We start from the raw sequence: 26479 nt of genomic DNA on the forward strand, positions 1-26479 counted from the left end.
TCATCGAGCCTACTGGCAACAACACATTGCTCCGCCCCCATCATCTATATCTCGAAGCCGCAAGGCGCAGGGCTACGGTAACGGCCGCACCTCATGTCTCTCTAGCCAGCTCCAGCTATCTACAGAGTCGTCATGAAAACCTATACAGCACAATTTGGGCTGGATTGATCAAAATGAATGGCGACGCGGGTCTTGTCGCTTGTCTCGTGGAGAGGCTGAGCACCAGGGTAATTTGTCTTGAGCTCTCGTCCTTTCTCCTCGCTCTCTTCTGTGCGGACCCGCTGACTTCGGTGTGTCTGCTCCTGTTCTAGTTACCACACCGCACTGGCACCCAGAGTGAAGACCTTGATCAAGATGAGATTGTAAACATCACACGCTCTACGATTGTGAAGGTCAGCGCCACCTCGATTGCTGCTGTCCTCGACGCCCTCCTCTCCCTGCTCGCCGACCTTGCGAAACCGTACAAAAACGTCGGCGGGCACCCCTCCCATATTCTCCTCTCGGAACTGTATATCCTGGCTCTCGTGGCAGACTGCTGCGAGAGCCATTGGAATGCGGTCACAGTGCGGTCCGCCCGTTCGGGTGGTCCGCCGCTGACCAGCGCCCAGAGGGCCCAGCTTCCGTTACCCCGGGCCTTGGACGACGACCTCGTCAAAAGGTTGTTCCAATCAGTGAGGCTGTTCCTTGTTCCCATCTCCGACAACTACTCCCTGCCAGCTCGAACCATTCTCGACGACCACACCTCGCGCCGGCCCGAGACGGCGCAGTCCTCCCGCGAGACCCCTCAGACACCGCTGTCCAGGATGTCTGACGAAGGGCAAGACACATACACCATCCTCGAGGTCCACACCCAGGAGATAGAGGCAAATGTCAAATCCATTGTCGAGTATGTGACGGCCTCGAGCTGGCCGTCGGCTTTTGATTACTTCAGAGCAACTATCTATGCGGTGCGGGCGACCAGCGTCTCACAAGGGCCCGTGGTGACGGTGCAAGCGACTGCCACAGAAGAGGAGCGGTTAGCACTCATCATCATGCGGCTCATCTCCTTCTTCTGGGTAGACAGACAGAAACTCGGGCTGGTCATTCAGGAACTCTGCTCCAGTTTCTTGCACTTCCGGAGGACCTTCCAGAATACCATTGCTGTTGTAACACCACTGCTCATCACCCGCTGGGTCGACCGTTATCCTGATGAGTTCGTGGAACTTCATACGGTGCAGAAGAGAGTCGACACTGGCCCAGACACCCTTTTCGATATGTCGCAGACAGTGACTGACAACGGAAGGAGAAGGGTTCTCCTATATCCGCTGCAGATGAGCCTTCTTTTATTGCTTCCGGACGTCTTCGAAGTAGCCAGTGACTTACGGGAAGCTAGGAGCAGCAGCATGTCCAAGAAGGTTGCCTTTCTAGACAGTCTGAGGAAAGCCATGCGGAATAAGAACGAGCATGCGGCATACTGTCTAGTCTCACTGCTTCGCGCTGCTCGTCATTTTGAGATCGACAGCGATTCATCCCTTGTGAGCTACGCCATGGATGTGCAGGACGAGGTCAAGGAGGCTGTGTTTCGTCGGTATCCTGCGGGCTCCGACGGCTCCCTATTCGAGCAGGATATCCTGACTGCGGCGTTTGTCAGTCTAACCCACCTCAATTTTGAAGTGTGCGCCGGTTCTCTCGCCCAGAGTTGCCTCGTCCCTTCTGCCCCTCAGGCATTCAAGGTCGCAGTTATTCAGGCCTGTTCTCATTTTGCTAGATTGGAGAGCCCGCAACAGTATCAGCCGCTCTTTGTCACGGCTTCGGCCTTCGTACAGGGTCAGTTAAAGGTAAGCCGTCAAAGTCCCAGGGGTGGCGCATCGAAAAGTTGTCAGACTGATGTTCTTTTCCATGGCAGGCCACGTCTGCATTCTTTGTAGACATGTACACCAATGACTCGCCTTCCCAGCGCAAGAGCTCCGACTCCATCTCTTCCAGTGTCATGATTTGCAACATCCTCGATTTTCTCGATGCTTCGCCCAGGACATTGTTCCTGGGCCCACCCGAGGGCCTCGAGGAACGCGATCGTTTCTTCGAGGAGAACTTCGAGTCGTTCATCTCGTGTATCATTGCTTCCGATGAATCGATCCGGCGGTTAGCTGTGGGGGTTGCGAAACGTCTATTTGCTGACGACATGATCTCGAAATCCATCAAAGACTCTACTCGACTAGGTTCTCAGAGGTTCAAGACCGACTTTTGGAGGCTGACGTGCGCATCCCCTCCTCGACTTGCCAATATGACTCTGACCGCTGACTCAAAGACTCGAGCAGTTCCCTCGTTCTCATGAGCATGTGTGAAAGAGGCGGTGTCCATGGATCATTGAGCGCCGGGTTGAAAGCCATTCACAGCTACCTCGAAGCTAGAGTGCTCCTCTTGTCTTCTGTTCGCGTGCGTATCAGCTAGTCACAGCACAGTTTTCATGAATCAGTATTAATAACTCGCTTATTAGGGACTATCACAACTCTCTGAGGAGGTCCCTGACCGAACGGCCGCATCCTCAAAACTTGAAACCCTCTTCTTGGTATCACTCTGCTCAGCAAGTATCGAAACGTGTCAATTAGTAACATCCTGCATATCGCTCTTTCTGGAAGAATGCAGGATCATAGACACGGCCTCTGGCGGCGCGAAGTCATCTTCCACATTATTGCGGAATGGCGAAACTTTCCGGGAGATTGCTTCTCCAGGTTTCCGTTTCACGGGCCTGGTTGCATTTCAGCGACGGATCAATGGCCTCTTGCGACGCATGCAGTACCCTAGCAGCGGAATTCTTAACGCATGGGAGGCCGTGTTCGAGAAGTGGCTTCACCTGTCCAAGGACGTCTCCACCATCGCCCCAGAATCCGTCTCGGAAAAGACGGTGGTGCAGTGGAGGAATTATTCGGGCTTTTTGGCATCGCTGGGTGGTACTTGTACAGCTGATCAGGGTTCGGTGCTCGATGAGCCTGCCATCAGTGGTCTGAGGTGGATTGACAGGCTCTCTTCCGAGAATCACGAAGAACCGCTTCTGGGCAGATACTTGAGGCTTAGTGTCCAGCTGCTCGCTTGCAGCAATGTTCGAGTTCGGGAAACAATGAGGGAAGTTTTGTCGAGCGAAGTTTCCCCAAGTCTGTATCAGCCCTTGTTCAGAGCTCTGGAGTCAGAACTTGATGTGCTGTTTACCGGAGCACTCGAGCAGTCAACCAAGGAACAAGACAGCGAGATCATCTTTGCAGAGCAATCTGCCTCACTGCTGCGAGCGCTTATAGAAAAGCTTGACACACCCTCGGACCTGAGCGCTGCGTCATCAGTACATCTTGGCTCTTTAACCCTGAATTTCGCCAGATTTCTCGATGGCGCTCCCGACACGTCCAGCAGTCTCAAGGTCAAGATTCGGGTGTGCCAATTGTCCGAGGCTGTCACGAAACGCAAAGAACATCTGAATCTACGAGACGATGTGCGCGTTCGAAACCAATTGCTCGAATATATTTTCAGCTGGATTGCCCGTCCACGCTCACCCCGTGTCGACAATACTACAAATGGTCCTGGACGCTTAGATGAGGCAGCTCGGATGCAACGTGATCTAGATAAGGCTTGCTTGAAATCGTTGGCCGAGCTGACATACCGGTTGCCTTTGCAGCCCGGGGATGGGCAATCAGATGCAGGGGCCAGCGAGCTCAAGTCTCAGATGTTTCACACCTATTTCAACCGTTTCCTCTCCCTCTTGAACCTGGAGACCTCTGAAGCCAGCAGAGCAGACCACGCCGGTATCATATCGAGCCGAGACGAATCAAGCTCCATGTCCGACCTTGCCATCACGGTTCTGTCAAACCTGCTCAGTGCCAACATCGACGTTGGCTTGAAACACTCGCTGAGCATTGGCTATCATGAGAACCCCGAGATCAGGACAGCATTTGTGAAGGTTCTGTATAATATCCTCATACAAGGCACCGAATTCAACAATTTGTCTGATACGGCAGTCAACGAAAAATACGACGAGCTGATTGATGTAGGTGGAGAGTCCATACCAGATGCGGAAGAGTACCTTACTGAATCCTGTCTCCAGCTCCTGACAAGCGACACGACATTGGCGACCGCAATGAGCGCAATCTGCCCCAGTTCCGAAGTCGACGAACTGACCATTTCGCTTCTCAATATCTTTGAGACTCGGGGTCTCAGCTTCATACTGCTCGAAGCCCTGATCAAGCAAGAAGTCGAGGATACCGGTGAGTGCCGCCCGAGCTGCCCCTGTCCAAGATTGAGGTACCTAACTCGCCCCCTGGCAGAAAATGAAGCAGAACTGCTCCGGCGGACCTGTGTAGCAACAAAGATGCTCTCCGTCTATGCCAAGTGGAAAGGTGCAGCATACCTCCGGGCTACTCTGCAGAAAGTGGTCGAAAGGTTGATGATGACGGCAAATGATCTGGACCTTGAACTCGACCCGACGAGGGTATCATCCACGGAGGAACTCCAGAAAAACGCTCTTCAGCTGCGAATTGTTGCGAAGGTGTTCATTGACGACATCTGCGCATCCTCTGCCAGCATTCCCTCGCAGTTTCGAAAGATCTGCAGCATTGTCAGTGAATCCTCTAGGTCTTCCAGAAATCGCACTAACATGCCTACTTCGCAGATATCTGCAGCCGTCATGCCACGATTCCAAGAAGCCAAATACACAGCCGTCGGTGCGTTCATCTTTCTGCGGTTCTTTTGCCCTGCCATAGTGGCGCCCGAGGTCGAAGGGCTGGTCACCTCGCCGCCCACCAAGGAAATGCGGCGAGGCTTGCTCTTAATAGCCAAAGTCATTCAGAACTTGGCAAACAATGTCCTCTTTGGGGCCAAAGAACCGTACATGTTTCCCTTGAATGATTTTCTGACACAGAACATCTATCGTGTCACGACGTTTTTGCGCGAGATCTCGGTATGGCATTTGTCCCAACCCGCTCTACCATTTATTCACCGACGCTAACCTCTCTGGACGCCCTGCAGGTCGCTCCGGAGTCCGTTGACTCGGCTGGTGTGGAGGAGTCTTTCGATTTCGGGTCGTGTGTTGCCCTTCACCGGTTTCTGTATGACCATTGGGATCCCGTCCGACAACGTCTTGCGGCACAGCAGCGACGAGGCCTTGTCCGCTCCCCCAACGAACTTACACGTGGGAAGTCGCCCGTTCTCGAGCCCCTCAGGAATCTCATCACGAACTTAGGCCCGCCGCCTCTGGCTGTGACGTGGAACCGACCTCAGATATCGGCAAACAGCCCGCCATCTTATTCGCGATTCCAAAACTTCATGCTCCGCAACGCATTCCGGAGCACAGAGTCTTTTGTCACCGCCCGTTCTGTCTATGACGGTGGCGAGAGTAAGGTAGGCAGCCGTGAGAAAGATCCCGATACGTCTGCGTGCTAACATGGAGTTTGCCCCTAGGATGGTCTGTCTATCATCTGTGTGATACTGCGGAATATAGATGCCGAGACAATCGACTACGACACGCTCATATACTGCTATCTGAAGGTAAGCAGACAATTTCTCGGCTCTGGCAGTCGGGTCCGTGGCTAGACTGCGCATCAGTGACTTACTTTGCTCTAGATCGCAAGCCGGCTGTGGCACCGGCCATTCGGACTTCTTATCGATGCCACATGCTACAACGGCCAGCATGAGCCACAGGATGAACTTCTCCAGCGACTCGAGCTCTTGACCCCGACAGAACTGTCCCGGCAACTATCTCGAGTCTACGTATACAACATGAACACTGCTTTCCGGTAAGGCGCTGGCTGAATCCCCATATGCTCTTTTCGTTACCGAGAACAACAGACTAACCCAGAGACAGTAAATGCTTCCGGAGAATCCTGCGCGCATCCGCTAAGAATGACAGTAGTGTGTTCAATCCGCGCAATGTTGAGTATCACCTCATAGGCAGTCTACAAGACCTGCAGACCCATTTCCATCTCAGCCAGCTCCATCTTCCAAAGGAGACGATCAGTGTGGTGACGGATACCAGATACGTGTTCCAGCCCATCACGCGACTCTCCAAGACCAAGGGCAAAATTGAAGTCCTCATCAAGGTCGGAAGTCAATTTGTTCAAGTCACAACAACGAAGAAGCAGGAGGTTTACCAAGGTTTCCGGCTCAGTACGACTGTCAATGATATTTTCAGATTGGGCGATGTTGATGAAGCGCCGACGTCTATACAGACCGAAGATGACTCTGCATTTGGCCTGAGAGCAGACAATGGCAAGATCGTAATGTACTTCACCAGCCCAAAGAAGGCCGACGTCCTCCAGGCCATACGTGGTGCCAAGGTGAAGCACGGAAAGGACACAAGGGCTCTGAAGTCATTCGAACGACTCATTCGACCGCAAGACGTGCCTGGGACTCTTCTGAATCTAGCATTGACCAATTTGGGTAGCCAAGATCACACCTTGAGGCTGTCTTCGTACAACCTTCTTGGAGCTCTTTGCCGGGCATTCAAATTCAGCGCGGCCTCGAGTGTGATGAGCACCAAGGGTATCTATCCACCTGCCTCGGGCGCCCGCCCAACGCCAGATGCGAAGATTCGAAGCTGACACTCTGACAGATATCTCTGTACCACTCGACCCATCTCAATTCATCATCAATACGAGCAAAAGGCTAGCCCAGACGGAACCGCAGCTGACGTTGGACTTTTTGAATGAGTTCTTCGTGGGATGGGACAGTTTTTCGGAGGAGCAAAAGCCGTTGAGCTTGGCCTACATGGCTCCCTGGTTGCCTGGCTTACGAACGTACATGCTAGCAGCGGAAGTTGAGGCCGACAAAGCAAGGGAGAAGATTGCGGCCTTGTTCAGGAAACTCATCGATGTTGCCCTGTCTGACCCATCACTCAACTTCACACTGGAGCAGACCGTCTGGCCGGCCATCCACCACGATGAGGTGCTGCTTGACATCCTGTCAGAGGAGATTTTCAAGACGGCCCTGAGTCTAGGTCTGCACGACGAGCACACCGAAGTCTTGACCTCGATCATGACGGCCATTGGGACCGTCACTTTACGAGGCAGGGTGATATCGCGGCTGCGCAAGGCCCTCAACCGGTCTTCGCTACGCCCAACCAAGTTCCTCCCGGACAATGCAGTCTGGCCAGAGATATGCGTCCTCCTGCAATTTTGCGTCTCCTTCTCCTTCGACAGTGGCATCCAGTCACAACTCTACCTGCCAGAAATATTCCACATAGTCACCATGCTGGCCAACACGGGCACACCTGATGTGCGATTCTTGGTTCATCGACTGTTGATCAACTCGATCCACGCCGCCTGCACGTCCTTTGCTCTGGACGAGACCCGCCTCGGCAAGCTCCGGGGCACGCTCGACTCGTTATCCGAGTCGAGGAGCGACATGCTCTCGAGCTCACACAGCATCATCATTCGGGATGGGGCATCGATATCGACACATCACGACGCTGGCCCAACCCTTGCAGCGACCGAAAGCCTCGCGGGTATCTTGTTCGAGATCTGTTCGGTGGCTGCTCCCTCTGTGGACATGGCAAACGCATGGCGGTCGCGCTGGATGAGCTTGGTAGCAAGCACAGCTTTCCAAAACAACCCGGCCATCCAGCCCAGAGCTTTCACCGTGATGGGTTGCTTAGCGCGAGAAGAGGTCGACGACGACCTGCTGTACCAGGTGCTCGTCGCTCTGCGCCAGAGTGTTGGCCGCTTCGGCGAGGACAACAACAGTGACATGCTCGTGGCGATTGTGACGTCTCTGTCGAGAATGATGGCAAAGCTTCCATCGGCCTCGAGGTACGGATTACAGCTATTCTGGCTTGCAGTATCTCTCCTGCGGCTTGTGCCGTCAGAATTGTTCAGCTGTACCGCCATGTTTCTGGAGTCTGTCCTAACCAACATCAACACCACTACGGACCTGAAGGGCGACAAGATGGTGCCCCTACTCCTCCAGGGGAGAGCCCAACTAGAAGACGCCGCCCTCTTGCTTGACGACGTGTATGGGGTGCATTTTAACGCGGAGAGTTTCCATTTCGCTGCCTGTGCGTGCCTCCTACGGGGCCTGTCGGAACCGGCCAGTAAAGCTACCGCTTTGAGAGTGCTGTCCATGTTCTTCGAGATGTCGAGCTGGGCGCCGGCAAGCACACAGCAGGACACCAAGTCTTTGGCTGGCTCGCCTTACATGGCCCTCATTCTGGCTCGAGCTGGCGACCCGGAAGAACTGAAGGAGAGCCTTTGGCTGGCTGGCGTCGATGCTCCCGGGACCACCAGCATATCCGAGATTCGAGGGGCACAAGACTTGAGCCTGATGAAAGATAAGGACCTCCTGCTGAATACGGCGATGAGTCTGGTTGACTTCCAGTATCTGGAGGAGGCTGTGGCAAATAGAAACCTCCAGTGGCTCAACGTGTTGGCAGCGGCGAGGCCGGCGGTGATCCTGCATCTGTAAGTCGTCCGTCCCATCCATGCCCTCGAGCGCAGCTAGTTAGCATGGGCCTCTCTCTACCTCTGGAAGGTTGAGCATGGTATCAGCAGCTAACCATCCGGGGGTCTTTTTTGCCGCTCGTTTAGATGCGGTCCCATCATATCGATCCTGGATGACATCCTATTACATTGCCAGAACACGGCCACGTTACAATCGGCGCATGTGTTGCTGCAGACATTGAGTTCAACTCCCAAGTTCTCGACCGCTCTTGAGAACCCCGGCGTACTGAGCGATATACTGGACGACATGGGGTTTGGGGGTCTGTGGAGGTCGTGCTCGTCAAGCAGTTCTCAAGAGCAAGACCGCCAATGCTTCGCCCTGACAGAGAAGCTCATCGAGGTATGAGCATACCCCACGTTCGGGCGCACACAGTCCCAGCCTCGAACTCGGGAAAGGAAGAAGACTAACATGCAAATCCCGCAGTTGATCATCATCTGAGAAAGGAGGGTGGGTCACGCCGGATATATTGAGAGGGTTGGACAAAGGTGGCAGCAGGCATGCATGGCACGCAGTATGAGTGTAATGAACATGCTCTATCAAGAATGGTCATGGCGGCTCGAAAAGCGATATCAGAAGTCGGCTCAGTCTGTCGCAGAGAAGAAGGAAAGGAGTATATATGTCGATCATAGAGTGCGACGAGGATGAAAATACGACAGCCATGAATGATGAATGTTGGCCCCGAGACTGAAATTGCAAACCTTGTACGCTGGCGAGGACGGGCAGAGTGCAATCCAGGGCTTGCCAGACGATCCAATTGCCTCGATGAGGTCGAAAAGCACGGCAGGACAGCCGGGGCCAGGACCGCGACCACTGGTATTGCAAAACGGGCTGGCTTAGCAATCCGACGAAGCAACGAAGTCGATGGATGGAGACGGAGTTGCGGGGCGGCCGGGATGCGAAGGGGACGCAAGCTAATGCGGGTGATGCGGGTTCAGGCTTTTCTGGCCAACCACACGATGGGGTTTCGGAGCTCAGGCGGGAGTTCTAGAAGGTTGATCCACAATAAAAACTTTCAATGTTGCGTGTGGGTTGGTGCGGCCTCCCGCTTCCTGGGGGGGGGGACCGTCCGTGGGGGAAGGAAAAGAAGAGAAAATCGGGAAGGGGGAAAAAAAGGGAACCTAAAAAGGGGGTCTCTAGATCTCGGCCCCATCGGCGACACCGCACCAAACCACCTACAAGTAGACCCGGCATCAACCCCGACTCAAGCCCGATGTGTCGGAGATACGCTGCATTGGCAAGCCCGAACGAACGAAAGCTATTTCAAGGGGCGAGGAGCCGTTTTCACCCGCTATGCATGGTTCTTTGTCAGCTCAGCTCATCAAGAGGAGTTGTCCTTGGGAGTGATGCACACACATGCGTGATTTGAAATGCTCGTTGCACCATGCATAGAGTTGGAGAACTGACGGTAGGGTCTAAAGGACTTGACTTGAGTTCCTAGTTACGGGAGCAGCCACCCCCAGAGACCTACTCCGTAGTTTATCCCAGTCGATCCACCTGCGCTCGATCCAGCTGGCGAACTATTCAGCCCTGAAAACCCGGCTGACCCGGCCCACTGGGGACTGGCGTAGGGCTTGAAGAAAGGGCCTGCGAAAAGGCCGAGTCACTCGGACTCCATTGATGAATGACTCCTCTGCCATGGACGAAGTTCATGTGCGGTACCTAGATGCCACACCCCCTTTTTTTTTCTTTTTTTTTTCTTTCTGGTAGAACCTTCTCGGTCGTCGCAAGCAAACGGGCGAGGCCGAGTCACTCGTTGGTCACGCGACCAACTCCAGCCTGCCTGGCAAATCGAGAGTCTCCCGCGCGGCCTGCTTGGCACAGAGACTGGACACAGCGATCGCGCTTGGAGGCGGGACAAAGAACGGCAAATCAAAACACTGCTCGTAGGTCAGAAGCGCAGGGGGGTGAGGGATCCAGCTGAGCTAGGTAATGTGCTTGTACGGGGGACACGGGGAGGTGAGATCCATAGATCTGGAATAGGTACGGGAACGAGGCCGAGGACCAACCAGGAGGAGGAAGGACAAGGACGACACGAGAGTGGCTGGGATGAGACTTGGCCGCGGAGGAGAGAGGCCTCGGCATCTGTTTTTAGTCATACACAGAGAATCCGCGGGTACGGTTGAGCCAGCCAGCCAGCAGCCCGCGGTTGCATACTCGGTATGCTGGTGGTCCAGCTTGCATTGGTGTGGCTGTGTGGCTGTGCGCCGTGGCCCGCTCCATTTCGAACATGCAGCGATGTATTGAAGGTTGAAGTGGTGCATGCGGGGACAACGTTACCTGGATCTGGCCTTGTGGTGCCAATCTTGTCCTTTTCGTACAGTGTTCCGACTTTTCCACCCAGCTGGACCAGGGCCTGGCAGGTGACGGCGACTGATGACACTTGATTCCCTGAAGGAGAGCGTCGGTGGAGCCACCCAGCCCGTCTGGCCTGTGTGGTGCTGCCAGAGTCACCCCACCACCCAGGTCCGGTGGACAAGGACGGAGCACAAGTACCAGCCAAGTATCCGCCCAGCACCAACCAGCAGCACCTCCAGGGCTGCATTGGTTTGGGAGATGCATGACGGGACTGGGCCTCGGACGATAATTTGTCAATCGCCTGGTGTGTTTTTCTTCTTCGTTTTATCCTTTTCTTCCTTCCTTTTTCCTCCCTTTTTCCTTCCGGCCTCCAAAGGGTATGTTTCTTGTTTGTTGGGCAGGGCATGGAGGCATGGAGGCATGGCATAGCAAATAGTAAAAAGCATGGCATGGCATGGCATGGCGATGCGACGCGAGGCAATCACTGGTTCAGGATTTTCGCAGACACAAGATACGAGGCGCGGGTGCATACTTGTACTTGGAGAGGACTCGGCCGATGTACCCCTCCAGTTACGCTTTTGGGCAGTCAGGGCCCCTCGCACCCTTGGCCGGTTTTGGAAAACGACGTCACCGCGCATTGCAGAGGCATGCAAATGACAGAACATACGGTCCCACTGCTCCGAGGCCTAGACCAATCGCTGGCATGCCGGGCCTCGTCCGACTTGGCACCTGGGCCCGTCGCTGCCTCTTTTTTTGTTTTTCCTTTTCCCACACCTTTTTTTTTTTTTTGCTGGGACGTAACGGGTAAATAAAGAAGAGTCAGGGAAACGAAAGGTTAAGGAAGGGCAAGGAAAGAGGAAGAAAAATGATGCAGTCATTGGCCCCGAGGCGGCAGGGCAAGCCGCAGCGCCTTTTCAGAAGACGAGGGTGACGAGAGCCCATCCCAAAACCCGGCGCATTGGGTCCGCCTGGGGAGAGACACAAAAAGTCTGATGCAAAGGTTGTGATGCAAAGGTCGATGCAAAGCACCCTTGCAGCGAGTGGCTTGACGAACATGGCGTCTCGTCTCTGCATGGTCGGCCGTTTCATGACTTGACAAGTATGGGCGGTGGGCGGTGGGCGGGAAAACGGTGGGTGATCGGGGGCCCTCCTGACGTAGGGTGACGGCAACACTGGCATCTTTTGCGTCAAACCCAACGAGCCAGACGCCGTCATCGACCAACGGTCCCTCCCTCTCCGTCATACACACTCATACTCCGTACACACAAGGCTTGCTGGGGTTGGCCTCGGCCGACTCCTCGTTCTTCGATCGTCTCATTCCCCAGGCTAGCTGTAATGATCCCATCCTGGCACCTCATCCAAGGGGTACCTATCGATCTGGATGTTGCGGCCGGGAGCCGGCCGAATGAAGGGCCCATGGGGGCTGCGGAGGTGCGTGCTAAGCAGCAAGAGGGACGAGGAGCGAGCAACGAGCGGCATTGAAGAGACCAGCGGTCCACATGACTCGATCGTACCTCCGTATGCACCTCGCTCGTTTGTCTGGGGTCATGGCAGGTGACCATCTAACTACCTACCTATACATTGGCGATGCTTCGGCAAGCAAGCAACGTTGAAGCAACCTGGAAGCCAGAAAGAAAAACAAGCGACGAGGGAGCCCCTGTTGGGCTGGCACCGGGCGGGCAGTGCTAGGTAAAGGGAAAGAGCAAGCACAGTGAGAAAAAAAAAAGGTAGTACAAGTAGTAAAAGAAAAGAAAAAAAGGGAACATTGAACCCTGCATGGCCAGGCCAGCGTGCATCCCCGACCATGATTGGCAAATGGCTTTTCCTTGTTGTCACAATCCCAGCACGCCCCCCAGGTGCCAGTCGGGCTGGAGGGTCTCAGGGTGTCGAGTGTGTGTGTACTTGTAAACTTGGTACTTGCACCTGCAACTTGCTTGTACAAGGAATTCAATTCGGGGTCTGCCGTATTTCGGGGTCTCTGTTCTTTTTCGGGAAATAATCGTCCCTCTCGAGATGCAACATTGAAGCGGCAGCGCAGGAACTCTTTGCAGTGATTACACAAGCATTACCTACCATGCCACACATGCTTTGCAGACAGAGCGACAGCAGTGACGAGGACCAGATCCGGTTCTTCTGGCTGGTTCCACCCCGATCACCAAGGATGACCCCTGCTCCGCCCAAGCCGCCCTCCCTCCCCAGCAGAAGCACCCGGGACTCCACGCTAGCGCGGTACCTGTTGGGAACCCACAGAGGAATCTAACGGCCCAGTCGAGCACCTCGAGCACTAAAGCCCACCACCCACTTCAGTGGGCCTCCCCAAGGGAAAAGCCTGAAAAAAAGGTGACGCCGTCAAGCCAAAGGGGGGAAAAAAGCACCCCACCCAACCTGAAGATGGGATGTACCCACGCCCACATCGAAGCTAGAGAGATCCCGTATATAAGTCGTCGTCCTCGACATCACACGTCGAGATTTGCCACCCTGATCCTCGATCTTTCCCTATCCCCACAACTCCAAAGCACAAGTTGCAAACAGCTTCATATCAGAGAGAAGAAGAAAATAAACAACAGACCATAGTCGAGCAAAGCCGATGATGTTGGTCGTCCCAAATCATCCACAACCACTATTCCACGACGACAGCCAGCAGCATCTGCAACGATCACTCGAGTCCTACTACTATCCCTACCACCACCCGTCCAGCATCACCAGCATCGCCACTGCCGAAAGCACCGCGCCGCTTCCTTTCGACGACGACAGCAACAGCAGCCACCTGATCAACCACCAGCAAGCCAGTCTGCCCTCGTCGCCTCTGTCGACGCAAAGCCTGCTCTCCCAGTGCGTATCCGGCGCCGCTGCCGTTCCACGCAGGCTGGAACCGCAAGAGAGCGCTCTCTACCACAGAGTGCCGGTCTCTGGCCAGCAGCAGTTCGCACTCCACAACCGCCCCATGCTGAACACAGTCGATCTCATGCCGTCGGGCGACTCCTGGCTCCCCGCCGGGCAGCAGTTTGCACAAAAGGCCGTCGCCAGCAACCGCATCTCGCACCAGCGCGAGTCGTCGCTGTCGTCGCTCGGGTCTGCAGGCCCGGCCTCGCCCTACTCTCACAACACGTCGAATCCGCACATCGCCGTCACCGATTCGGCTACAGACGGCTTCCAGCACGGCATGCAGCCTTCATCGCACGATGACACCTTCTACCAGAACTTCTCCAAGTCGCTCAACCCGAATGGCCACGACAGCTTCTACGCCAACTACGCCGCCTACAACCCCGAGGCCCTCTCCACTGCCGCCTACCCGGGCTTGGTTGGCTCGCACAGCAGCAAGCAGAGGACCGCGGCCAGCCGGTCCCGTCCGGTCTCGGTGGCGAGTTCGATTGCGAGTGACTCACCTGCCACCCCAACGCTGCACGAGACTGCCGAGGACGAGAGGAGGCGAAAACATGGTGAGGCTTCCGCGCTACTTGACTACTACCTGTCCGCTTACTCACCTCCTCCCTTTGATGACGACGCAGGCATCCATACCGTCCCCAAGCTGGACCGCACCATGACCGACATCTACAGCGACGAACTCTACAACCCCAACTTCACCCTGACGTCTGCTTCCCCGTCGCAGGCCCAGATCCCCCTCTCGCCAAACAACGACATGTTTGCCCAACGCCTCCACGCCATCAACAGCCAGCACCTCAGCGCGGCGCACTCGCCGGCCTCGTCTGGCTCGAGGGACAAGTCGCCCTTCCGCCACGGATCTCCCTTGGCGCCGGCCCCGGGCCACGATTTCGGGTCAGGGCTGCCCCCTCAGGTCCGCTTTGGCTCTGCGCAGCAGCTGCGGGAACAGAGAAAGGCCGAGCAGGACGCCCAGGCCCTACGGCAGCAGATGTCGCGCAACTCGGACACGTCGACGCCCCAGACCATCTCGCCCAAGGACGCTCTGCTCGAGTTCCACGACGGCGACGGCGAAGGAGCCAACTATTCGCTATTCCCCGACCACAATACGGCGACCTTTGGCCAAGAGCAAGCGAGCAAGGCCATGGCCAACGCTGCTGCCGCTCACCAGTTCGACGCCGGCGATCTGAATGGCGCATCGGCCCACTTTGACTACCTCCCACAGCTCTCGTCCGGCATCCCCATCACGCAGCAGTACCCCTTTGTGGCAAACTCGCGCCAGCAGAATGGTGCGAGCCTTCCCATGCGGCAGGCTCCCACCAGTTCGATTCCGCCCAGGGTCAGTTCCACCGAGTCGTCAGGCTCGTCGGCCGGTTCGCCCGGCCTGGGGCAGCCGCTCCAGCGACCTTCTGGAACGCAAGCCGACGGCGGGACGTATACCTGCACGTACCACGGCTGCACCCTGCGCTTCGAGACGCCAGCCCTCCTACAGAAGCACAAGAGGGAAGGCCACCGACAGGCTCACAGCCTGGGAGCCACCCGCCGTGTTGAGCCGTCAGCCGTGTCGCCGACGACGGGGGGCATGACGTCCGGCCTCCTCAACAGCCAGGCTGGTCCTCACCGCTGCGACCGCATCAACCCGAGCACGGGCAAGCCTTGCAACACGGTATTTTCGCGCCCATACGACCTGACCAGGCACGAGGATACTATTCACAACGCGCGCAAGAAGAAGGTGCGGTGCGACCTGTGCACCGAGGAGAAGACCTTCAGCCGCGCGGATGCGTTGACGCGACACTACCGTGTTTGCCACCCCGAAGTCGACCTCCCTGGCAAGCACCGACGGCGCACTGGGAGCAGTGGCTGAGCAGAACCCTGCAATTACTAATTGCGGGTGACTGTGCTCTGTCCGGCCGTGCAACTTCACTGCATGCCCGGCTGCCCATGCGAAAGTCGTGGTGGTGGTGGGGTGGGAGTGGGACGCAAGAGAGTTCAGGGTCTTGGGCTCCCCCTCGTCATGATGGCGTCGGCGGGTCCTTTCGGTGCCCAATCCCAGTCCTCCACGGTCTAGGATATGCAGGGTCCAGGCGATCGCCCGTATGGGAAAAGTCAGGGTCGTGGGGCTTGACCGGATGCTTTTGGGCTCGAATCCCGGCCGCCATGTCCCTATCCCCCCACCAATGGCCTGCGCCGCTGCGGATCCACCCTCTCTTTTCCCCGGCCACGACTGGTTCGGGCTTGCGTCACAGGAATTCCGACCCACACCCCCCTCCTTCCCGTCCACACACGTCCGCCCATGACGTCAGCCAGAGCAGTGCGTCTTCCAGAAGGTGCTCGAGGCGACGACAGCCCGCGCACAAGCAGGCAGCCCGGTACTTCGAGATACCTCCAGCCAAAAGGCTGGCCTGGAAAGGAAGCATCCTATGACGAGTGACACCTTTCTATGGTCATCGTCAACACTCTTGTCCCACATCCCAAACATCCCGAGAGTACCGATGCACACCAACCAAACCACCCCCTTGGTTTTTTCCTTCCTGTACAACAACAACATCATCATCATCAACATCAACACCAACAGCAATGTGTTATTAATTGCCGACCACGTCAATACGGCGGATTTCATGGGCGTTCTTGCGATCAGACCTCGGTTGGTCATGGGTTAGACAAAACACAAAAACAGAAAGCGTTGATTTGGTTTCTTTTTTCCCTCGACTGTTCTGTTCTGCTTTCGGGCCTGTCATGGTCTAGGGAAAGGCCTTGTTCTTGTATTGACATTTTTATGTGGCCGTTGCCAACGAGTATCAGTGGTTTCGGTCCGCTGCCTGTATCAATCATCATGTGTGCTCTCGGGTTGGTCGTGTCTTTCTTGTCTCACGACATCTTGACTCTCGGCACCTCACTTTTTTGGACTTAATTTTGTTTTAATTGCGCCTTCACGAGCGGACACGACTATAACGAGCGGGCGGGCGGACCGCCGAAGCGAATGATGAGCCTTTTGACGTATAGAATCACCAAATGAATGTAGTATTAGTAACCGGCTTAGTTCATAGATTGGAGACTGGTATCGAAAGCCGACGCAAGACGGGATTAATCTAATGTCATTATCATACCCACCAAAACCTGGCAAACTTGCAGTGATTACATATACTAAGCGACTTTTTGCATCCTGTCCCTGACTGGCCACCTCCTGACTGGTGACCAAGTCAAATTGGCGAAACACCGAATCGGGTGTCGCAGTCGTTGTAGAGTGCATTGGCAGTACAACACACGCACACTCCAGGACATCACCCTCATACGCCTTCTGCCAAGCCATACGGGGCTCGTGTTTCTCAGGTTGATACGCGCATTGAGATGGAACAGACTGTATGCTGACGGCCTCGAACAAAAGAAGCCTTGCACTCTATATCTATCAAGCTTGGTCTCTATTTGGCACTTCTACTTTTCATCTAAAACTCTTTCCCCATGACAGCGTCTCTTGCGTCCTCGTAGAGTGGAACAATGCCAGTCCAGAGTTGGAACTATGTCTCGAAATTAGCAAAAGCGTGGACAGAGCAGGTTGGGGGAACAGTCTGCCAATATCTTACCTGGTACCATCCCTGTGCGGCAAGAACTTCCAAGCCAGGGATTGTCTCCCAACCAGCCTTCTCGGCCAGCTGCATGAGAGGGGTGTGGCGAGGCGTGTAGGCCATCTCCATCAGAATCCGGGCATCATGAGCGACCGATGGCTGGTGCAGAACTGCCGAGACGATGCGACCAATGCCCTCGTCAACCGGCTTATCCGCCGGCACGGTACTGATGGCGACGGATACCTTCGCTGCGGTGGCATCATCGGTGGCGTCCAAATGCTGCACGTCGTAGTCGTCGGGGAAGGAGGCAGCCAGGGTCCCAACTTTGTCCTTGTTTCGAGCCACGAGGTAAATGGGGCTCAAGCCGAGTGAATGTAGAGCGAACACCGCAGCTCGTGTGGTGCCTCCTGAGCCAATGACGAGCCCAGCTTTCGAGGAACCGTGGGTTGGGCGCCGAAGCCCGGCATTGCGGAGCGAGTGCACCATGCCCATCCAGTCCGTGTTGTCGCCGCGGAGGCAGGTCTGACCGGCTTTCTCTTTGTTGAGAGGGATGACGGTGTTGACGGCCCCGATAACCTTGGCAGCATCCGAGATCTCGTCAAGGAGGCCCATGACATCCAACTTCAAGGGGATGGTGACCGAGGCACCGCCAAAATCAGGGGCCCGAATGACTGCTTGCATCTCTTCTGTGTTATCTGTCTCCACTAGGGAATAGCGATGCGGAAGGCCAGTCGCAGCAAACAGTGAGTTGTGCAGCGCCGGGGACCTAGATTTCGCGATTGGTTTTCCGAACAACACGAAAGAGCGCGCCTCGATCTCACCCGTCAAGGCCAGCGCCTGTCGAATTTCCTTGGCCGACAGCTGGCCTGGAGCCGCCTTGAATGGCAACTCGGGATGAGACACGGGCGTCAAGAACCCGTTCAGCACGCGGCTGAGTTTACCCTTGAGGCCCATGTTCAAGGCGATGAGAGGAGTGTTGTGCGCCGCTTGCATCCTCGCCTTGAAGGCAGCCAAGGCAAAGTTGTCTTGCATATCCTCAGTGAAGCTCACCAGCTTGATCACGTCGCCATATTGCAGAGCCTTGTTGTAGTGAGGCATCCAGGCTCCGTTCTTCCACGACAATTCGCCTCGGGGATCGTGATGGGAGGCGATGATGGACGAGCCGCCCTTCCCTGCCGCCACCGCCTGCAAGACGTAATCCGGCATGGTCATCTCGAGGTCGATGTACTCTACGCCGTAGCGGATAGCTGTCTGGTACAGCTTGAGGGCGCCTTCGTGGTCCGCATCTGGGAAGCGGCCTCCCTGGCTTTGCGTGCGAACCGTGAAGATGATGGGCACCTCTGCAACAGAGCGAAGCGAACAGACCTGGCTGGCGATGAACTCAGGGGTGTGGTCCTCGAGCAGGTCAACACGCAATTCGACAGCATCGGACCCCACAATGACCCTGGGGATGATATGAAGTGCTGCGGAAACATTGCGGACCGTGAGGGAGACAAAAAACGAGTGGGCCTTCCTCATAGCATCCTCGAGGTGTGTACTCCGGCCACACATCACGGACACGAAGCGGGAGAAGTCTGACGGAGGGGAGCTGAGCACCTCGGAACCATCTCGGTGGGGACTATGATACTGATAATTGCTGCACGCAGCAAACCACGGTCGGCGCCGGACATAGACCTCTCGAATGTTTTCCGAGTATGCCGGCCTGGTTTTGTCGCGCATCAGGAACTCGACTACCTGATCCGTGTCTCGATGGACGAGCAGAACGCACCCGCCAGCCCGGTGGTAGGAGATCAGCAAGTCTCGCGCCTTGGGGGTTTCGACAATACCGCCCCCGCACGAGAAAACGTAGCCATGGGCACGGTTCTTGATCATGTCCGCTAGGAGCTCGACCTCGGCATCTCGGAAACCCTCCCAACCGGCCGGGCCTCTGATCATCTCAGGAATAGTGACGCCTTGTCTTCGCTCCAGCTCATCGTCCAGGTCGACAAACGGCCGTCCTAGGACTTCTGCCAGCCAGCCTCCAGCGGTGGTCTTTCCAGCTCCCCGCATACCTATAATGAAGATGGAGCGCGCGGCTGGAGAGCGCGCGGCAATGGTCTCGTGCACGCCCTTGGGCTCCTCTCCGTCGAGGACAACCTTGAAGGACTGGGATAGAACATCCCACCAGCCAGGCCAAGTCTTGCCCACACATTCGCGTTCAAGGATGAGTACAGGAGTGGGCGCGATGACGGAAAGCACGCTGAAGCTCATGGCGACACGGTGATCGTCGTAACAGTAGACCCCGCCAGCAGGTTCTTGTAGGGCCTGGTACGGCTTACCGTGGACTACAATGCCGTCTTCGAGCTCCGAACATTCGACGCCGAACTTGGCCAGTTGATCCTTCATTGCCGCAATGCGGTTGCATTCCTTGACACGCTGATTTGCGATGCCAGTGATACGTGTGGTGCCGCTGGCTACAGCGGCCAGGACCGACGCCGTTAGGAAGGCGTCAGTCATTGGCTCCATATCGACATCTAGTGCCTTAAGCGACCCAGGCTTGGGACCCGTGACGGTTGTGGAGAAATCGGTTTGCTCGACCAGGCATCCCATAGGCCGCAGCACTTCCACAGCAAAACGAGCATCGCCCTGGAGAGATTTGGCGCCGATGTTGGGAACAGTGCAGGTAGTGCCGGTGATGGCAGCAACAGCAAGTGGGTACGTGGCCGAGCTCGCATCGCTTTCAACGACGTATTCGGCCGGATTCTGGTAGGTAGCGCACGGGATGAGGTATGTATCGGGCTCGTCCGCAGACCGCCTGACGTGGACACCGAAAGCACCCATCATGGCAATGGTCATGTCAATGTAGGGCTGGGAGATGGGCTTGCCTCCCACGAGTCGGAGGGTTACGGGGTTCTTGGCGTAGGGCGCCGCCATCAGGATGGAAGACACGTACTGAGATGACACGGTGGCGGCCAGTTCGATCACACCGCCTTGGAGACCGCCAGCTGCCCCGACGCGAATGGGCAGGCTTTTCTCGTTGCCAAGATACTCGACTTCCACGCCGTTGCCGCGGAGGGCATCCACGAGAGGCCCGATTGGACGCACCTTCATGCGTGCGTTTCCTGTCAGTACGGTCGAAGAGACATCGGATGGCGCACAGAGGGCAGCAACGGTGGTCAAAAATCGAGAGGCCGTGCCAGCGTTACCCAGATAGAGCTCGTCCCTGCTCGCTCGCAAGCGGCCGCTGGTGCCTTCGACCACGAGAACCTCCCCGGCGTCCTCCCACGAGTAGGCAGCACCGCCCAGTGCGCTGACGGCGGACAGCATATACTCGGTATCGTCCGAGTGGAGCAGGTTCTTGATGCGGCAGGGGCCGTTGCCGAGGGCGGCGAGGACCAGGGCTCGATTGGAAATGCTCTTTGAACCCGGAGGTGTGATGCTCACGGAGAGGTCGGCGGGCAGGCCGGGAGTGACGCGTACAGCAGGGGACAAGACCACCCGGATTGCACGGTCATCCACGACGGTGGCCTTGGGTTCATGCGTCTTTCCTATGGCCGAGAGTAGGACGATCTTCTTCTTCTTGCCATCATTCTTCTTGTCGACGGCCATCTTGTCAAGCAGTACATCTACGGGGCAAGACTTGCCGGCAGTGAGCTGGACGATGCGCTTATCGAGCAGGGAAGTAGGTAGGTCATAGCTCGCAATGCACTTGACCAAGCGAGCAACGGCACCTGGGCGCAGGACCCCGAGAAATCTGGCAAGCTCGGCTTCCTTGACCATACCGATTGCAACAGCCTCGCCGTGCAAGACCTGCGGGGTCAAGATTGCCTCGAAGGCGTGTCCAATGGAGTGTCCAAAGTTCAAGAGGTTGCGCAAACCACCCTCCTTCTCGTCGGACGAGACGACATGAGCCTTGACTCGTGCGGAGCCGAGGACGATGCGCTTCAGTATATGGCGGATCGGTTTCAGCCGCTCCTGGGCGTTGGCAGCGTCACGACGTATCGTGGCCAGTATCAGGGCAGCATTGTCTTCGAGGGCACAGAATTCGGCCTCATCCCAGATGGCGGCAGTCTTGATCACCTCGGCCATGCCGTTGATGAACTCGCGGACGGGAAGGGTGTCGAGGAAGGCCAGGTCGATGTAGACGCGGCGAGGCTGCCAGAAGGCGCCTATGAGGTTCTTGCCCATCGGGGTATCGATGGCCGTCTTGCCACCAATGGACGAGTCCACCATGGCGAGCAGGGTCGTAGGCACCTGGACGAAGCGCACACCGCGCATAAAGGTCGCGGCGACATAGCCAATCATGTCCCCAATGACGCCGCCGCCGAGAGCAATGACAACGGTGTCGCGGGTGCACTGGTTCAGCAGCATCCAGTCCTCGATCTCGGCCTTGGTCTCGCGACCCTTGGACGACTCGCCGGGCGGGATGGCGTAGGTGAGCAGGCGGGGGGGACCCGAAGCCGCTGCGGAGCTGGCTTGGCCCGACTTCGAGGCATTGTCAACAGCCTGCTCAAAGACGGCTTGGAAAGGCGGGACGTAGATGGGGGAGAGGTTGGTGTCGGTGATGAGGACGTAGGTGGACGACTTGATGTTGTTGAGCAGATCGTGAGTCACGTAGGAGAGCCAGAGGCCATGGTCGATAATGATGGACTCCTGGCCCAGAATGGGGATTCTGGTCGGCCCAGAGCCATTGACGTCTGCCATGGTGTTTTCGCGGAAGCCGGAGGGTGATGCTCTGGGGCAAGAAACCGCGGGTGAGGATAGTGACAGGCCTGAGGGCCTTTGGGGTGGTCAATTGGGTGCTCCCGGCTTGCTCATCGGCCGCTTTGTCTTGGTGATTCGGGGATGAACATGAGGCAGAAAAAAAAACCCACAGTGGAGGAACAGTCAGTAGGTCGGGTTGACAGTTGGCACACCCGATTCCGGGTGTCGGGGCCAAATGGTGGTGGGGTCGTTGTGTAGTGGGAGTCATCGCTCTCACACCGCCTTTGCCCTACCTTTGTGGTACCTTGGGGTTTTCTAGCGCAAAGGCGTGCATCTCGTTGGTTGCAGTACATCTGCAAGTCCCGGCAGGGTACCTTCTAGTACTCTACCGAGCGAGAGATTCCAGGCAGTGAACGAAAGGCAATTGATTGGCTTTTACATGTAGTTAGATCCTGACCTCCTAGGCAGGGTACGGGCTTGGGGGTCTCATCGAGAGATTTCTCTCCAAGCGTCGCACGGCTTATCCCACAACCTAGACTAAGACCAATCCATCTTCCGTTAGGTAAGGTATCACGAGCTCGTCAAGTCGGTAATCTAACCATCGCTCGGGGGGTCGGGACGTACCAGTGGGTATCATCTCAACAGGGGCGGCTACCTCTCATCTCACCTGCGTACAGGAATCAGCGGGAGTTGGAAGAAGCAGACAGCAAATCGCACCTCAGACGAATATGCATATTTGTCTTGTGTTCACTCATCGGCATTCTTGTTGATTGGCTCTTTTCTCGGACAAGGCGACTCAAAGTCCGGGTTTCAACGACGCTTATGCCACTTCTATCCCAACAAGGGCCTGCACCAGGGTTCGGGGGTTTGATCGCATCGCTGCAGAGAAAGAGAACGAATGGGGTGACAGGTTATGTTGCAAGTGTTTGTCACGGCTGGGGGTTCATGCAGCTATATTCTTGCATAGATGTGATTGAGGTACTGATGTAAACTTTGATTAAAGGGTATCGGTCTATATGGGCAACGCGGCGCTGTCTCTGTTCTCCTATTCTCTTCTCCTTTTATCCTACCTACTCTCCCAATGTCGTCAACGATAGGCAACATCCAGCAATTCAGCACGCATATGCCAACCATGGCACGTCTCCCGAGGGGGGGAGACAAACCACCAGATATCACCAGAAACTACCTCTGTACGGACTGGAGTGCAGGAGAAAAGGGCCAGAATATGCGGACCCTACACTGTTGGATGGTATTAGTATGAGGTTGATATGATAGGAACAGATCGATGAGACAAGTTGGGTAGGCTTCGTTGATGTGCCTACCGTGACCCCTATGGCCCCTGCTCACCTTTGACTTTACTATTTGCTCTTCCGTGGTGAGGTTTTCTCCATGATAGATACTGCTGCTGCGACTAGTTTCATAGCCTGCCTCCCTCTTGCTTGTCGTCGCCATACATCGAACGCCCTGTCGTTCTTCTCAGACGAGGCTCGTGTGTGTGAGCTCCACTCTGACGAAACGAACGGAAAAGGGTCGAGAGAAAATCCGGGGTGCATCTCATGACTCACTGTCTAGGCCTTGTCTCTCTCCCTTGGGGCCTCATGGAATCGAGAAGTATTCGCACAGGACTGTCACTGGTATCCTGTGCGGTCCTGGTACCAATGCAGATAAACGCAAGGGTGGTCTTAACTCGGAAGATATGTGGCCCTCTCACAATCTCTCTCTCCCTCGCTCCTGGCTTTCTTGTCGTGGCTGTGAATTTACCCTGATTTCCTTTGCTTTATCCAACCTGGATCCCTCGCCCCACCTCCCATATGCGTTCTGTCCGGACTTCCACCATGTAGTCCCTACGGCAGGCGAGGCGAGTGGAGGGCGCATTCTGCCTGTATGCAATCGAAGTCGCAGTACCAGCTTAAACACCCGCCCTTGGTACCTGAGTATCCCAGGACTCCACTTCGCATGAACAATCCTCGCTTCACCACGAGCCCGGAGACGATTACCGAGAAGCACCGGCAGCTTGGAGCGGCAATCCGAGTCCGCCGACCTAGGCAAACGACGGACAGCAATGCCCCATTCGATCTGCGGAAAGGCTTCCAGTCCAGCATCGAGAGACCGCTTGGAAACTAGAGATAGATTGTGATTCATTTTAGGCGGCCCGCCGAGTTGCGTGGACGAACAATCTAGGACTCTACGGTGGTCAATATGCGCTCTTTTCCCCGTTCTCGCATTGTATACCTAGATTCTTCACGTGGAAAGAGGTCTTGGTCCTGCGCTGGGCTATGCCCTCTGTACAGTCTGCCAAATCGAGCCAGGCTGGGCAGGGAGATGGCAAGGCGCTGCAATCTATATAAGAACGGGTATGTGTAAGGCAAATCCATCCTGCTGGGTGTCCTTCTTGAGAAACTCCGTTCCCAGCGTCCCCCATTCTCTTCCCAAGAAAAACAACTACAAAGGAACGAGGTTGTTAGAAGTGAAGAGTGAGAGAGAATAGGGCAAAGCATCGTGGCATCAAGCACACAACATAAGATACACACGCGTGTCCACACACTCCAGCTTCTCTGGGCAGAATAGACATGCTCCGACCGAATAGCCTCCTCAATATCGCCGTCCTCCTCACGGGGGCCATCAGGCATGCCGTCGCCGGCACGCCGTCGGCGGGCTGCGGCAAGGCGCCAAAGCTAGTGACGCCCGCGGCGGCGAGCACGCCTTTGACGTTGACATCGGGCGGCAAGACACGTCAATTCTTCGTCAAGCTGCCCGACAACTACGACAACGCGCACCAGTACCGGCTTATCTTCACGCTGCACGCACTCGGGGGCAATGGCCAGCAGGTCACCGTCGGCCAGGGCGGCTACCTGCCCTGGTACGGCCTGCCGCCGCTTGTCAACGACACCATTGGCGCCATCTACATCTCGCCGACGGGGCTGAACAGCGGCTGGTGGAACACAGGCGGTTCCGACGTCACATTTATCAAGGATGTGCTCAAGGCCGTCGAGGACGACCTCTGCGTCGACCAGAACCTGCGCTTCTCGACCGGCTTCAGCCACGGCGCCGCCATGTCCTTCATCCTGGCCTGCGCCCTGGGTAAGGACCTGCGCGCCGTCGCCGTGCTATCTGGCAACCCGCAGATCAGTGGCTCCTGCCCCGGCGGCACTGAGCCCGTCGCCTACTACGGCCAGCACGGTGTCCATGACTCGGTCCTCCCCATCGCCGGCGGCCGCCAGATGCGCGATCGCTTCCTCAAGAACAATGGCTGCGCCGCCAAGGAGGCGCCTGAGCCAGCCCAGGGCAGCGGCACACACATCAAGACCGTCTACGACGGCTGCTCAGCCGGTCATCCCGTGACTTGGGTCGCCTTCGACGGCGACCACACCCCGCAGCCCAAGGACAAGGGCGCCGCCACGACCTTCTCGGCCACCAACACATGGGAGTTCTTCTCCCAGTTCACATAGAAGGGAACCCAGGGACCGAAAGAGGAGGGCTTAAGAAATGGTAAAGGGTAAAAACTTAGCTTTGACAGCAGGTGTGTGTTTGTATGTATATATCTATACATATATATATATATATATATATCTATTTTGTTTGTTTTTAATATATCTATTAGGTATAAGCTAAGTTATACTATTAATATGATATAGTTAAAAGAGATATTATAACAGTTCTTAATAATAAGAACATAATTATTATTATAGATTGATTAAGTATAGTCCTCTAATTATAAAGGCCTCTAAGTCTAATAGCTATTATTTTCCCTCTTAGAGGGTTTATAACTATGGTGTGAATCTATAGTGTTAGATTGATTGATTGATTGGGATCTTATGTACAAGTCATTTAAGTGGCTTCTGTTAACTTTATTTAATTTATAATCCTGCTAGGATAACTATTAATATAGTGAAATCATTACTAGTTCTATTCCTCCTTTCTTTTCTAAAGATGCTTAACTGTCTTTCTTAAATATTCTAGCTATAGCTAGTATTTCTTAATATTAAAGAGTTAGTTAAGATTTAGATTATTAGGTTCTATATCTATAAGAATAATTATATTCTTAAGTAGCTCTATAATATTAATAGTCTTTAATAGGTTATATCTAAATTATAAAAGGCTATAATTATTAGTATAATTAATTATCTTAGTAGTCTTATATAGTTTGTTTAGATTAGACTTAAAGAAGATAAACTTCTTAACTTTATTAAAGAGTTATTTATTCTTCTTATTAAATACTATAGAAATAAGAAAGGATAATATCTCTTTAGTTTTAGATATATATATTGATATTATATTAGATTGTTTAATAGAGAATATAATTAAAAGTCTTAATATAGATAAGTATAAGAGATAGATTTAAGAGAATAGAAGAATAGATTATTTTATATATATTTAAGATAATCTCTTAATAGTAGTCTTAAAGTATATTATTATTATATTATAGTTTATAGGATAGATTACTTATTATTAAGAGACTATTTATTATAATAATTTAGTTATATCTATTATTAAATAACTTATATATCTAGACTTATAAACTTATATATATAGATATCTAAATAAGTTGACTTATTAGCTAGCTATAGGCTGAACTATAGTTAAGAGATTAAAAAGTCTAAGAC

General features: G+C 54.8%; 4 protein-coding genes across 4 annotated transcripts; 3 read left to right on the forward strand and 1 right to left on the reverse strand.

Moving 5' to 3' along the window:
- Positions 1-173: 173 nt before the first annotated feature.
- On the forward strand, positions 174-8418 carry E0L32_004782 (uncharacterized protein; the record flags this gene model as incomplete). The annotated part of the gene is made up of 12 exons (XM_031139230.1): positions 174-227; positions 312-1817; positions 1886-2198; positions 2288-2415; positions 2477-4229; positions 4290-4579; positions 4634-4921; positions 4990-5356; positions 5462-5508; positions 5584-5756; positions 5825-6501; positions 6572-8418. The coding sequence occupies 12 exons, from the start codon at positions 174-176 to the stop codon at positions 8416-8418; spliced, it is 7443 nt and encodes a 2480-aa protein (XP_030996935.1).
- Positions 8419-13339: 4921 nt separating this feature from the next.
- Positions 13340-15493, forward strand: E0L32_004783 (uncharacterized protein; the record flags this gene model as incomplete). Its single annotated transcript, XM_031139231.1, has 1 exon — positions 13340-15493. One exon carries the CDS (start codon positions 13340-13342, stop codon positions 15491-15493), a length of 2154 nt encoding a protein of 717 aa, XP_030996936.1.
- A 1579-nt stretch (positions 15494-17072) lies between these two features.
- Positions 17073-21875, reverse strand: E0L32_004784 (uncharacterized protein; the record flags this gene model as incomplete). The annotated part of the gene is made up of 2 exons (XM_031139232.1): positions 17073-17144; positions 17211-21875. 2 exons carry the CDS (start codon positions 21873-21875, stop codon positions 17073-17075), a joined length of 4737 nt encoding a protein of 1578 aa, XP_030996937.1.
- A 2570-nt stretch (positions 21876-24445) lies between these two features.
- Positions 24446-25324, forward strand: E0L32_004785 (uncharacterized protein; the record flags this gene model as incomplete). The annotated part of the gene is made up of 1 exon (XM_031139233.1): positions 24446-25324. One exon carries the CDS (start codon positions 24446-24448, stop codon positions 25322-25324), a length of 879 nt encoding a protein of 292 aa, XP_030996938.1.
- Between the last annotated feature and the right edge of the window lie 1155 nt (positions 25325-26479).

The sequence above is a fragment of the Thyridium curvatum genome, assembly GCF_004353045.1.
Source record: "Thyridium curvatum strain D216 chromosome Unknown NODE_23_length_467585_cov_82.455940, whole genome shotgun sequence".
NCBI classification, from domain to species: Eukaryota; Fungi; Ascomycota; class Sordariomycetes; order Thyridiales; family Thyridiaceae; genus Thyridium; species Thyridium curvatum.